Source organism: Topomyia yanbarensis, chromosome 1 (genome assembly GCF_030247195.1).
Source record: "Topomyia yanbarensis strain Yona2022 chromosome 1, ASM3024719v1, whole genome shotgun sequence".
In the NCBI taxonomy this organism is placed as follows: Eukaryota; Metazoa; Arthropoda; class Insecta; order Diptera; family Culicidae; genus Topomyia; species Topomyia yanbarensis.
In genome coordinates, this window is record NC_080670.1 from 201,122,469 (window position 1) to 201,136,359 (window position 13,891).

The 13,891-nt window shown below is 41.1% G+C and overlaps 2 protein-coding genes across 2 annotated transcripts; both read left to right on the forward strand.

Annotated features, from left to right (window-relative positions):
* The first annotated feature begins 8,269 nt into the window (after positions 1-8,269).
* Positions 8,270-8,929, forward strand: LOC131676158 (uncharacterized). The gene has a single exon (XM_058955276.1). It carries the CDS (start codon positions 8,270-8,272, stop codon positions 8,927-8,929), a length of 660 nt encoding a protein of 219 aa, XP_058811259.1.
* A 1,409-nt stretch (positions 8,930-10,338) lies between these two features.
* LOC131676159 (sodium channel protein Nach-like) lies at positions 10,339-13,011 on the forward strand. The gene is made up of 3 exons (XM_058955278.1): positions 10,339-11,063; positions 11,122-11,628; positions 12,145-13,011. Exons 1-3 carry the CDS (start codon positions 10,339-10,341, stop codon positions 12,737-12,739), a joined length of 1,827 nt encoding a protein of 608 aa, XP_058811261.1. The 3' UTR covers positions 12,740-13,011.
* Positions 13,012-13,891: the final 880 nt, after the last annotated feature.

The window sequence follows — 13,891 nt, forward strand, 5'->3', positions numbered from 1 at the left end:
TGATCGAATAATCCCAGGAAAGCGATCATACTGATTTTTCATTAGGCTGCACTGCCCATAAACGCATAAGGATCCCATGTGGATTTTTGTCGAAAATGAGTTATCCGTTGGATTGTATTCTGTATCACCACTGAATCACACTGCACAAATAAGATTACCGGGTTTGTTCAAAAAATATCAAAAAATACCAAAACATGGTTGTCCCATCCATTTGGTTCAATGGATGGGACAATCTTGAACAGCGTTTTTCTCTGCTTGCTGTTTTTCAACATGGGACTCTTAAGCTGTTATGGGCAGTGCAGTACTCTCGAATCATTAGCTTTTCATTCGATTTCCGCTTGAGCAGGTAAATCGTCGCGTATCACCTGAAGTCATCCACCATCACCATGTAAAACCGATTACCTCGCGGTGTGGTAACTTCCATGGAACCTCCCAAATCTGCAGTGACTAGCTCACGCACTGCTTTCGATTTGCTTTCAGAAGCACTCGGGAAGGAATCCCAACTCAGTTTTCCTTCATAAGCTCCACAAATCGACTGCACGTCGTCGAAAGCTGCTTGTATATCACGATGCCTCAGACGTCGGTGCCATAAATGTTGACAAACATTGCTGTGCTTAGGCGACGGTAGCAATACCTTTTCCGGAGACTGCTTGAGATAGTACAGCCCATATTTACGTTGTTCCACTAACGCCGTTTACCCTCCTTTCAATAGTCGACAACCCCCCATCTTATCGAAAATTACAATAAAACCCAAATCTACGATTTTGTTCATAAACCAAAAATCTTTTACAACTTCTAACACAACTTTCAAGCGCCAGACCGAGAAGTGCAAAAGCCGACGTAGCGCAAAATGCTGAAGAGTTCGCTTGATTTTTAGCTAGCTTAGCTAACTCCAGTCTCCAGTAGAAAACACGGGGACGACTTAGCGGGACCCCGGGCCTCGTTCCACAGCAAAGAGCAGTACTTTTTAGTTCCGTGCTTACTCCTGCTTTGAAGGATGCACAAATGAGCGAGGAAACATCGACATTTTCCGGTTGAATAGTGACACGAAGCTAGATCCGGCCGGAAGATCATAGGGCCCTCGTGTTGCTTCAACAGAGGAAACAGGCGCTTCTGCAGACACTCCTTGAGGTAGATTTCCCCGTTTAACAGTCCCGGTGGTCGCGGACATGAGGCACATGCAAAATCATGTATTTATTGGCAAGCTTTGAAAGTTTCTGCTTTCTTGCATCCTCCAGAATATCAAACTTGTGCTGGGCTTGATAGTAACGTTTAGTTACACGACTCACCGTTGACTGCACGATTCCGAGTTTTCATCCGATGTTCCGATGAGAGTTGAGGATTTTGCGCAAAATCAATTCGACACGTTGCTTTTCGGGTAACGCCATTTTTTCCAATTTCCGAAAAACTGACATCGATAAAAACACAGTCTAAACAATACACTGTAAGCTACTTCTACACAAATGTTCAAGAGAAAATACTCAATGGGTAACTTTCTACAGCGTTTTTTTCCGTGATGCAATGTGATGTGGGACACGTTGTGTCCGCCACTGTACCTGCACAGGCAATTACAAGTTGTGCGTTGTTTTACTGCCATAAATCATCGCAGATCGCGCACACGATTGCATGACTCATGAAATCCTGAGCCAGCAGTAGAACGGATTGCATTGGAATAGCAAAGTTTAAACGGTTACGTGACACCAGCTGTACCTTGGATCAAGCATGTAGATGAGTGCAAACTATTCTTATGTACAATTGATTTTGTTCACCCATAGAAACTACATGACGACAAAATTTGCACGCAGAGAACGATTTTTTCTTAGGTACATAAAGTTGTTTGAGATTAGGTACCTTGACTAAGGGTAATGAACAATGGAATAAGGCAAACTAAGTTCATTATAAACACCAGAACACCTTAGTTCATAGTTCATCTAGATACAAATATACAGGGTGTTTGGTTCATGGTTAAGAATCTCTCGGGGGGTGATAGACTGCCATATTTGGAGAAAAAAATTGTTCTACATATACCATCAAATCTCAACCGTTACAGAGTTATTGAACTTTTTGTGTAAAAAACTTATTTGTCTTAAAATACCTCTAACTTTAAAAGTATACCTTGTATTTTAAATGTTTCAGTTCCATTCGAAAGGTGAGAAAATTTCCTGAATGGTGTTCTCATATCTTTTAAGTAATTAGTTTTAATTACCTTTTAGCTGTAAAGTAGTTAAAAGTTAGTGTTTTTGAGGAGGATTTTGCTAATTTTCTCGAAATAATGAAGTAATGAAGTATGATTATAGCAATATCTGCTGCGCCAAACGAATAATGTGATGAACGAGAACAACAGAATCCTTGATCTCTGTTTTTCGAGCAAATCTGACTACGCGCCAAAAGTTACCGCAGCACCGTTCCCCCTGGTAAAGACTGTTAGACATCACCCTCCCCTGCATATATTGCTTGAAGCGATTCGAGTGAAGCATGACTGCAATGCTTCTGACACCGTCAGCTATAATTTTAGAAAATCCAACTATAATAGCATTATTGACTTCCTGTCGAATATCCACTGGACTGAAATTCTCGACAATGATGATGTCAACGTTGCAGTGCAGACCTTCTCCAATGTTATGAGCTATGCTATCGATCGCTATGTACCCAAAAGAAGTGGCCTTCAATCTAAGCACCCAGCGTGGTACACTGCCGAGCTGAGACGGTTAAAAGCGACTAAAAGAGCCGCTCTGAAGAAGTACTCCAAGTTTGGGGGCTACGTGCTGCGACAACACTACGTTCATGTTAACCAAGTCTATAAAAAGACATCGAAGCGTTGCCATGCCGATTACTTGCGAAACGTGCAACATAAGTTGAAGTCCGAACCTAAAACATTCTGGAAGCATGTAAACGAGCAAAGAAAGGAATCCGGGTTGCCTTCAACGATGAGCTATGGAGGACGTATGAGCTCTAGTTTACAGGAGATCTGCCAACTATTCTCTGAAAAGTTCGCGAGTGTTTTCTCCAACGAGAAACTGACACCGACCCAGGCTTCACGCGCGGCTCTCAATGTACCTCAATCATACCAGTCTTTGAACTCTATCAATATCGACAATAATATGGTACAACTGGCGATTAGCAAAATGAAGGCTTCAACCTCGGCAGGCCCAGATGGTATACCAACTATTATTCTAAAAAAATGCTCTGCCGGTCTAATTGAACCTCTTTGTCATCTGTTTCAATTGTCGCTATCAACCGGAGTATTTCCCGAACTCTGGAAATCCTCCTTCATGTTTCCAGTTCACAAAAAAGGTGATAAAAAGGTAGTTGACAATTACCGTGGTATTACAACGCTAAGCGCAATTCCTAAGCTGTTTGAAATGGCTGTGTTGGAACCCATCTCCAGCCACTGCAAACAGTATATCTCCGAGACTCAGCATGGATTTATGCCGAAACGTTCAACATCTACGAATCTTCTGTCGTTCACAACATATGTTACAGATGCTATGTCGGACGGCCTTCAAACTGATGTTATCTACACGGATCTTTCAGCTGCTTTTGACAAGATAAATCACGCTATTGCAGTGGCAAAATTGGATAGACTTGGCTTTGGTACTAATATTCTCCGTTGGATGCAATCGTATCTCAGTGATCGTCGTCTAGCAGTCAAGATAGGTGATTGTGTATCCGAAGAGTTCTTTGCTTCATCTGGTATTCCGCAAGGCAGCCATCTCGGTCCATTGATTTTTCTTCTGTATTTCAACGACGTTAACTTTTGTTTAGAAGGACCACGGTTGTCTTTCGCCGACGACCTCAAGTTATACCATAGAATACTGAATACTGATGATGCAGCTTTCCTTCAACGCCAACTGGAAACCTTTGCGGAATGGTGCGAGATCAACCGAATGACCCTAAACCCCAAGAAATGTACGGTCATTACGTTCTCGAGGAAAAAAACGCCAATTCGATTCAATTACTGTCTAGCCGAATCCACAATTGACAGAGCGAATTGCGTCAAAGATCTCGGAGTTTTTCTCGATGAACAACTGACGTTTAAACAGCATATCAGCTATATTGTCGCAAAGGCATCACGCTGTTTGGGGTTCATAATGAGAATATCTAAGCACTTTTCAGATATTTACTGCTTGAAATCTCTCTACTGCTCACTCGTTCGATCAACTCTGGAATATTGTTCAGTTGTGTGGAACCCTCATTATCTCAACGGTGTCCATCGAATTGAGACAGTACAGCGCAGATTTGTTCGGTTTGCCCTTCGTCGATTGCCTTGGAGCAATCCTCACCAGCTGCCAAGTTATGAAAGCCGGGGTTTGCTTATTGGACTCGATACATTGCAAGTGCGACGGGATCTATTCCGTGCTATGACGATTTCGGATATTTTGCAAGATCGAATTGACTGCCCCGAGCTTCTCAGTGCGATAAATATGAATGTTCGCCCTCGCGCCCTTCGCAATAATTTATTCCTCCGATTACCTCTTAGCCGGACTAACTATGGAGTAAACGGTGCCATCATTGGTTTGCAGCGGACCTTCAACAGAGTGTCATCCGAGTTCGATCTTCACATTCCACGTAGCAGATTACATGTTGACTTTTTAAATAGATTAAGAAATTATCATTAGGACCACACTGTGTCTGTTGATATTAATTAATTATAAATCTAATGGTAAATATCCATTATCCAAAAGTTGGGTTTTAGGACGATTCATAATTTGTTATTGGATGTCATATTTCTATCTCTTCTCATTTCTTTGTAATTTCATTACTGTACTTTTCCTGTAACCGACTTGCAAGTGCTTAAAAGGCTCTAATCAGAAAAATATGCTTTATATCGTTATTTACAAGATTTCATTGGAAAGCTGAGATAATGTCCTATCAGTGTATGTACAAATATCTTTTAGTTAAGTGTACTAAATGATTTTTTACTAACGAAATAATTCAAAATTTGTGTTTTTTGGAGTTTTTTAATTATTCTAATTAATAATCAACAAAATTTATCGTTACTGTTGTTCATTTGATGCTTCTTAATGTTCTCTATAACTTTTTATTTGACACTTTGTCTATATCTCTTTTCATTTCTCGGCTATTTAATAGTTAACACAGCATGACCTCGCTACAAATGTAGTGGGTTCGAAATCGTTATTTTTGCATATGAAACGATATGATAAAAACGATTTTGCGTCGAAACCAAAAGAGATAATTGAATGGAGTCAAAGAAAGAACTGTAGAACTTGCTGAGATGCATTATTTCCATGATAATAATGGTGATGTTTATTATTTACTATTTGAAGAAAATTAACGAAAATGCTAATAATAGCACTAACTTTAAACTAATTTGCTTTTAAAAGAATACTAAATACACTTAACTGAAAGGTATTAATACATTTTTCACTGTAAAATTTTTCTGGCTTTCGAATAAAACGAAGAAAAAAATACAATAAGTGCAATAATTTTTCAATTAGAGCTGGTACTAGTGAAAATGAGATAAAAATATCCAAGTTGAATAATCCAAAATCATGAAAATAAGAAAAGGTAAGTGTATCATGTCAAAGAACGAATTAAGCAGCTCATCAAGACTAACAATCTGAATTATGAAAATGATGAGGTTAACTATTAGGATTTTCAAGAAATGAACGAAAAATCATTTAAAATTGTTTAATTTTCAATAAATTACTTTGAAAAGGCTACTTAAACTCATTAGCTGAAACATGTGAGGGCACCACTCAATGCGAAATTTTCTCACCTTTCGAATGGAACTAAAACATTTAAAATACAAAGTATACTTTTAAAGTTAGAGGTAGCTTAAGACAAATAAGTTTTTTACACAAAAAGTTCAATAACTCTGTAACGGTTGAGATGTGATGGTATGTGTAGAACAATTTTTTTCTCCAAATATGGCAGTCTATCACCCCCCGAGAGATTCTTAACCATGAACCAAACACCCTGTATGTTTTTTTTTTCTATCAAGTGTCATCTTTAAAAGATACGCGAATCTCCTGGTTCGTGATAGTATCGCTTTTATACCGACCCAATCCCTTTTCCACCGTTGTTACAGTTGTGATTGGCTAGTTTCCAGTTGGCCTGCTTTTTAGTTCAACTTTCAACTAAAAAGCAATCTGAATGTCGAAAGCTCATCTTAAATTGGCAGTCAAACTGATAACAATTAGAGATGTGACCAGAGACATTTATACCACTGACATCCCCTTTTATCAGTTTTAACGACATTATACAAGCAAGCCATAACATAGCTTAAACGCCACACACTCCTCTTTCCCTGTTTAGCAATCTATCTGACATAAGCAAATATAAAAATACGTTTTTCAACACACCAACCTTGCCGGTGTTCCACGAAACTGCTACTTGAGGAAGCTAGAACATTTTCCTATACAATCAATGCGAGTTTTTGACGGAATGCCATATGTAGTTCCTATTTTGTGCGGAAATATCACTCCTCTTCACTTGGGGTTTCTTTTTGATACACTCTTATTTTTCTTCTCATTTTCATTGCACTTTTTCAAATGTACTATAACTACACACCACTGCAAAAACACCCACGAAACCTTAATCGTTTACTAACAAAACATCAAATTTTCTGCCACTGTGCAGATGACCAAAGGAAAATGTCCGAAAACTTTCATTTGTGCGTTTGAATTTTTACTTTGAATTCAATTTTTTCTCTATGTTAACAAGCGAGTTGGTGCCTAGCAACAAGCGTGCGTTCCACATATTTTCACCTTATATGAACAAAAGCTAATCACAGTTGGTCGGTGTTAAGTCAGACCGGACTAAGTGACAATATATTGATTTTGAGAAGCACGACTTTATAGTTTGAATCGCAGTATCCTTTACGTTATAATTGGAAATTTATTTTTGCCATAATTCTTGTTTATTGTTACGCATTTCAAATCTGGCAAAAGCTGAATGTAGCTGAAGAAATTCTTTATCCATTGCTATCATTATCTCATATTTTGATGTTTTGCGACTTAGTCCGGTCTGACTGAACACCGACCAGTTGTGGTTCGTTGGTTGAACCTCCACCTCTGTCTAGCTAACGAATTTCATTCGCTAGTTGGAACAACTGACAGAAGGCAAAAATTGGCCTAAGGGATGTAGTGTAAATCGTCTACGGCCAGTTGCCAGTTTTGCATGAAATTGGCATTCAATTGGCGAATAATTGAACTCAATTTTATTGTGCACAAGAAAATTGAAAGAAGTAACCTAATTTTTACAACAAGAAAAATAAAATGGTGATAAATCTTTCATTTATATGTATACTATTTTGTCCGCCACTGTACGTGCATAGGCAATTGCACGTGGTGCGTGGTACATATTAGCGGCCTTATTCTGCGCGGCGTGTGACATGAGACGACTAAACTCACCTCACTTTATGTGACTTTTCTCACCCGATTCTGAGAGTCGACTCGGGTGAGGTGAGATTCCCCATTACGGTTAAATGGGCGTCTCACGTCACCCGAAGTGACTCTTCAGAATTGGGTGAGAAAAGTCACCTGAAGTGAGGTGAGGTTAGTCGTCTCACGTCACACGCCGCGCAGAATAGGGCCGTAGGTTTGTTCCAGTACCAGGAGAAACTGGAAGTGCTCCGGAGCAAATATGGAGAAAATCATTCCTGTACTATCTTCTTCTCTTTTTTCTTCTTCTTGTTGCAAACCGGAGTGAAAAGGAGCAAGAATTTTTTGCTCCGGAGCAACAAGGAGTAACTTCCATGTACTGGAACAAACCTATTGCTGCCATAAATCATCACAGATCGCGGACATGATTGCATGACTCATGAAATCCTGGGTCAGCAGTAGAACGGACACACAACGAATTGGAATCTCAAAGTTCAAACGATTACGTGACTACCTGCCGCCACCTGCTGCACCACGGGTGCGAATCGTCTTGTTGTTCTTCAGTCAAACATAATAGCAAAACGAAAACTATTCTCCCGATCCGTTGATTTTGTTTGTCCAAAGAATGTGCTGACAGATTTGTAGGCGCCAGCCCTGCAAATGCTACTAAGTAGCACCTCTCTTTTGCCTACTTCGATTCAGTTTTATACGATGAAACCGTTAAAAAATTTGGCACCACTGAAAGGTTAATAAGTGCATGTTGATTCTGATTCGAGTCTGTCTTAAAAGCAATACTATGTTCAATATAATTACTATGCCGTTACCGGAACCTCCCGACACGCGAGGAAGCACCTTTCATAAAAAGGGGACTAAGACATTTCCAACAACCAGTTACCACTAAAACCCGGTCCGAACCACCCAAAATGCCTCCAGCAAATAGCATAAACATTTCGGCATTCCGCCTGCTCCGAACCAGCCTACTCCACCAAATCCGCGAATTTTTCACCCTCTCCACCCTACATGGTGTACGATTCATTGCCGAACGTGGACGCCCGGCTTGGGAAGGATTCTGCTGGTTCTGTGTGGTGGCCGCTAGCTTCGTCACAACACTAATCATCATCCTAAATCTGTGGGACAAGTTTCAAACCAATCCAACCATTACCGGTCCCGATACGGGCAGTCGGGTCAATAGAACCCACTTTCCAACCGTGGGTATCTGTCCGCATGAACCATTCGATCCGGATCGAGTTCTTCGGTTCGCGAAATCAGTGAGTAATAGTTCCGACGAGGATCAGGTAAAGAAACTGATGGACGTTACTGAGTTGCTGTCACAAGTGTCTTACAATCGAATGAAGGAAACTGATGTCGCTTTGAGGGGAAAGCCGAAGAAATTGTTAAGCCTGGTAGGGGATCTTCGGCAGAATTTATTCAACGTGGCAATCGGATGTAACGAGACGGTGAAAAATTGTTGGTTCCGGAATAAGCCGCTAGAATGCTGTGAGCATTTCAAACTGATCTTCTCCGAGCGGGGTCTCTGCTTTGCATTTAATGCCAGGTTCTTCGATACACCGAAAAGATGGTAAGTATTCTTGTCGATCTCTGTATTAGAGTTTAAAAGCCAACTTAGGTAAGCCATTAACCCTCCGGAAGTCGAACATATGGCCCACTGAACAAGCAGCCGCAGACGATTTTGCTTGCTTTTCAGAGCAGCGTGCACTCAGTGCACTAGCGCGACTGCAAGAAGGTTAAGGGAGCGTCTGGTGCAGAGGGTAAAAATATCGATTTTTATGCGCTTTTTAGTATTGAACCTCTAGAAAAACCAAATGGCTTTACTACACAATAATTAAAAGCGTCGATTTCGACATAAAAATAAATTTCCTCTTTATGGTTCTATTCAGTTATTTACTTACAATATTAATTCTCCACTTATTCCTCGAGAAACATCCGGCGTACTTGTCGATACCAGTCCGTTGCCGCTCTGGTGCTGGTGACTGATTCATGCCACCTGTTAACCTCATCACCACTTATTAAATAGGGCCTTTCACGGAATAACAAACTGAAACTCTTTCCGAAAATCACTGTGAAGGATTTTTTTCACCAAAAACTTCGAAAGTTGTTCTCGTTTAGTTACCCTGGTTACACATCCGTAAAATGTTTGACGCGCAGCGATGCCACATGTTTTTTTGAAATGTCTGTAGAAGAATAACTAAAATGTCTGTAAAAGTCTGTAGATGGTTGTGTAAATCCTAGTTACACTAAAATTTTACTTTAAAATTAGATTGAAAGTAGAATTCTATTGTAAAGGAATCACTCGTATTCGAAAACAGTTATTCTAGTGCAATTTTATTAAACACTATTACCCTTTTAAAAGTCTGTAGATCTCTGGCTACGTCTGTAGGAGACATCAAAAGTCTGTAAAATACAGACATGTCTGTAAATCTGGCATCGCTGTTGACGCGTCGCGAGTATTTATAGTGCATGTATTCATAGATTGGCGGAGGACACTGATGATCTGATGACGGAGATAATGCTTGTATAGAGATGCGCGGAGATTGAAACCAAAAGTTGTAATCGAATAATGGACCGAATCAGAAAAAAAAACTCTAGAAAGAAAACTGCGAAGAGAAAAATACTGTTTTTGAAACGTATGCCCCGTCATTGTAAGGAAACACGTACAATCTTTTAATGATTGGCGGTGTTCGATTGGATTCGTTTTTTGGCAGCTGTGCCGTACAAACCATTATATAATCAGAACTAAAATTTCATTATAGATATGTATGTAACAGTAAAAAGCTTGACAAAATCACGCATAAAAGCACCCTCTACCATTATCGGAGATCTCACCATCTGATAACGCGATAGAAACTTACTCCAATGCGACTGTCGTCCTAATTAAGCTTGGTCACGCTATGACTCGATGGCGCAAACAGAGTACATAGACACAACCGTCACCAGTTGGTTGGTGACCGTATGTTCCCATAGAGTATAGAAAATGGATCGCAAACCAACGAAGAACAATGGCGCCACATCAAACCAGAAACGAAAACCAATCAAAGCAGGTCGCGGTCCGAAGACGAAGAAATCGAAAAGTCAAACGCAAACTCTACGCCTACTGAAGAGCAGTTTGATCTATCAAACGAAGGAGTTTTTCGAAAATTCAACCCTGCATGGGGTGCGCTACATCGCAGAAGAAGGTCGTCCGATTTTAGAAAAGCTCATGTGGTTCTGTTTCGTGTCGACCGGAGCCGTAGCGGCCATAGTGATCATCTTTAGCCTGTGGGAGAAATTTCAGACGAATCCGACCATCACCGGGTTGGATACGGATTTTCACAATCAGGAGGTGATATTCCCGACGGTGATGGTCTGTCCTTTGGAACCGTACGAAGAAAAGGTTCTTCATGAAATGGCATTTATCGTGCTGGCGAATTATGAGAACGGTTCCGAGCATTACGAGCCGTTTTTGAAGACTTTAACGCGACTGTCGTACGGAGTCATGAACGAAGCGTTTCTATCGAAGGCGAATTTGAGCTCAAACAAAGCCTTGTCCGATCTGCGCGTAATTGTGTACAAACTAGCTATTCCGTGTAATGCCGTTTTCGGATACTGTCGCTACAAAGACGAACCAATCTCGTGCTGTTTGTTCTTCAAACCTGTCTACTCCGAGCATGGATTTTGTTATTCGTTCAACTCTCGCTATATAATTCAGAACATGAACGAGTATGTTTGATTAATGATTTTATGCATGTAATGTTGTTTCTTTTGATGTCTCGAACAGGGAACGCAATACCGAAGTCAACTATCTCTACGAGACGGACAAGAAGTGGGGCCTGTCGTTCGCTCCGCTCCGGCAATCGTACGTGTTTGTCCATTCTCACAACGAAATATCCGGCTGGGATTTTCGGCCCCAGGTTCAGTGGGATCTAAATTTCGCTATCGATTTCCTAATCTCGATGAAACAAACCTACACCACGGAAGATGCCCGACAGCTGTCGATCGGACAGCGCAAGTGTATCTTTCCGGATGAAGTCAAACTGAAGTACTACCAGGATGAGTACACATTTTCCGGCTGCATGAAGGAGTGTCGTATACGCAAGTGTCTCAAGTTCTGTCGGTGTGTTCCGCCGTTTTACGCACCGGCGCCGGATTTGTTGCCGTATTGCAACATAACACAGTTGGCGTGTCTGGCTGTGTACACCGCTAACATTACCAGCATCAGCGGCTGTCAGCATTGTGAGCTGGGCTGTCAAAATACAGTTTATGACATCGAGAAGTACTCCAAGGTGTAAGTATTGCTTGATTTGTGAGGCTTTCGATTCCGTTGTGGAATTGAAAAGCGAAAAACTTAGCGGTAACATCAACATCACTAATTATAACAAATCGGAGACTCGACATTGGCCTCCATCTCGAGCGGCGCCGTGAGGATAGTGGTTTAACTAAAGAGACTAGAATAATCTAGTTTCTGAAATTCTGGTGTCAAGATTCGGCATTTCAATCTTCTGTTTACCATCTATCCGACAGTGTTATTCCAATCGAACACGCGAACTGTCATTAGGCCCCGTTCGATAATTCGAAAAGATTTTCGTCGATTGGAATGACACAGACAGATAAGTGGTAAACAAAAAAATTGAGAAGTCGAATCTTTATTCAGAGATTTAGCGTCGTTATGTTATTCTAGCCTCCTTAGTTTCAACGGTTTTTCTTTTTAAGTTTTATTCCTATTTTCTCGAACATGGAAATATGTTCTCTGCGTCCAATCGCCCAGATATTTCTAATAATCCACTTTTCCACCCCGCAACAGGATGAGCACCGACAACACCAAAGAACCGGTGGTAACCATCGAGTACTTAACGTGGCCGATAATCCGCTACAAACGGGAAGTCCTCTTCGGTTGGGTTGATCTGTTGGTCTCCTTCGGAGGAATTGCTGGTCTCTTTCTTGGCTTCAGTCTGCTCTCGGGAGTGGAAATAGTTTACTTCTTCACCATGCGAGCTTGCTGTATGATCTACAAAAATCGTGACGAGCTGATCGCTATAGAACAGGAGAAGCTGAAACGGCCCCAGTCGAGATACAATCTGCGAATGAAACCGGACTGGCGGCGGCCGCCGGAAGATGTGATGCCGCAACAGCCACTGTCGGAAGGGATGACAACGCTGAAAAGGAAGAACGTGATGACAGTTGGATTAATGGAAACGAATTTTCAACCTGTTAAGTTTCCAGTTGATGGCGGGATCAGCTCACGTCACCTGGAACGATACGAAAGATTGAAAACCATGATACGACCGGATATTTTTCGCCCAGTGCAAGTGGATCCGTACAGCGAACGAATCAAGCCGCTCGATAGGAACGTAGTCCGGACGAAAGATGGACTGTTCTACAACGGGTACCTGCCGTAAAGGGGCAACGGTTAATTTATGATTTCTGTTGTAGAAGACTACTATTATATTTATTAACATTTAGTAGTGGCGACCATTTTACAAGGTCAAAAGCAGATCAGTTCAGATCATCAGTCGCGTAGCATTGTATATTTAACCAGCACCAGATTTCAAAATCAATGAGTCACCGCGCAAAATATCAAATTGTTTCTGAATAAAGTGGTTATTCTTACGCAAAATTTGTCTTAACTTGCTGTTTACAGTATATTTGCGTAATATAGGCAAATCTCACACCCACCTTTCCAGCCGAGTTATTGGAAAGGAGAGCCTTCACCCAGCTCTCAACAACAACGACCTGTGCTCAGTATCACCGCAGCCATAGAAATGACTCTTTAGCATTTATTTTAGGTAAAAAGATCCTAAAGCGCACATTTACAGAATAAAAAGTACCTAATCAAACAGGTTTCTCCAAATCTTCTTAAGTAAAATCCTTAAGTTTCCTGGGTTTTTACTCGCCTGATACGGTCACCCTAGTTAACCAACACTTACAAGACTTACCAAGAACAGCGGAGGTTCCGGTCCAGTAGACACCACCACCGGCCTCGTAGAAGGCTATACTCCGGGTGGAGACGTAGCTGAAAGTAATCTTTCAACGATACACTTCTAGTTTCGCACTAGATCAACTTTTCGCAACTCGTGACCCCGGTGTCAACGCAGATAATCGATGTCTTTACGACCGACATTACGGGATCCAACACATTATCTACATAATAGAGCGACCATTACCTTACGGCGCAATTTTGGTTTCTGTTGTTCCACGACAAGTTTCTTTCACATGGTCCCCATTACAAAATCGGCTAGATCGTTTGACAATTTTCGGTGCTTTGTGCAACAGATGAACATCCAGGGCCCCTATTATTTGCTCGGATCATAACGCGTGTAAGAAAATATTGACTTTACTAACCCAAATCTAGTAAAATGAATGGATGAAATCCCTAAACATGCATGTAGGGGCAAGGGTCCAAATCGCGAGATGAATTCATTAGCACACGTTAACAGACATAACTCTATGAGGGAATATATCGATCCGGCGATTTTCCCAGAACACTAGTTCCACCTTTTATACACGGTCCCAAACACTCATTTGCTGTTGGGTTACTCCTCAGACTTGGG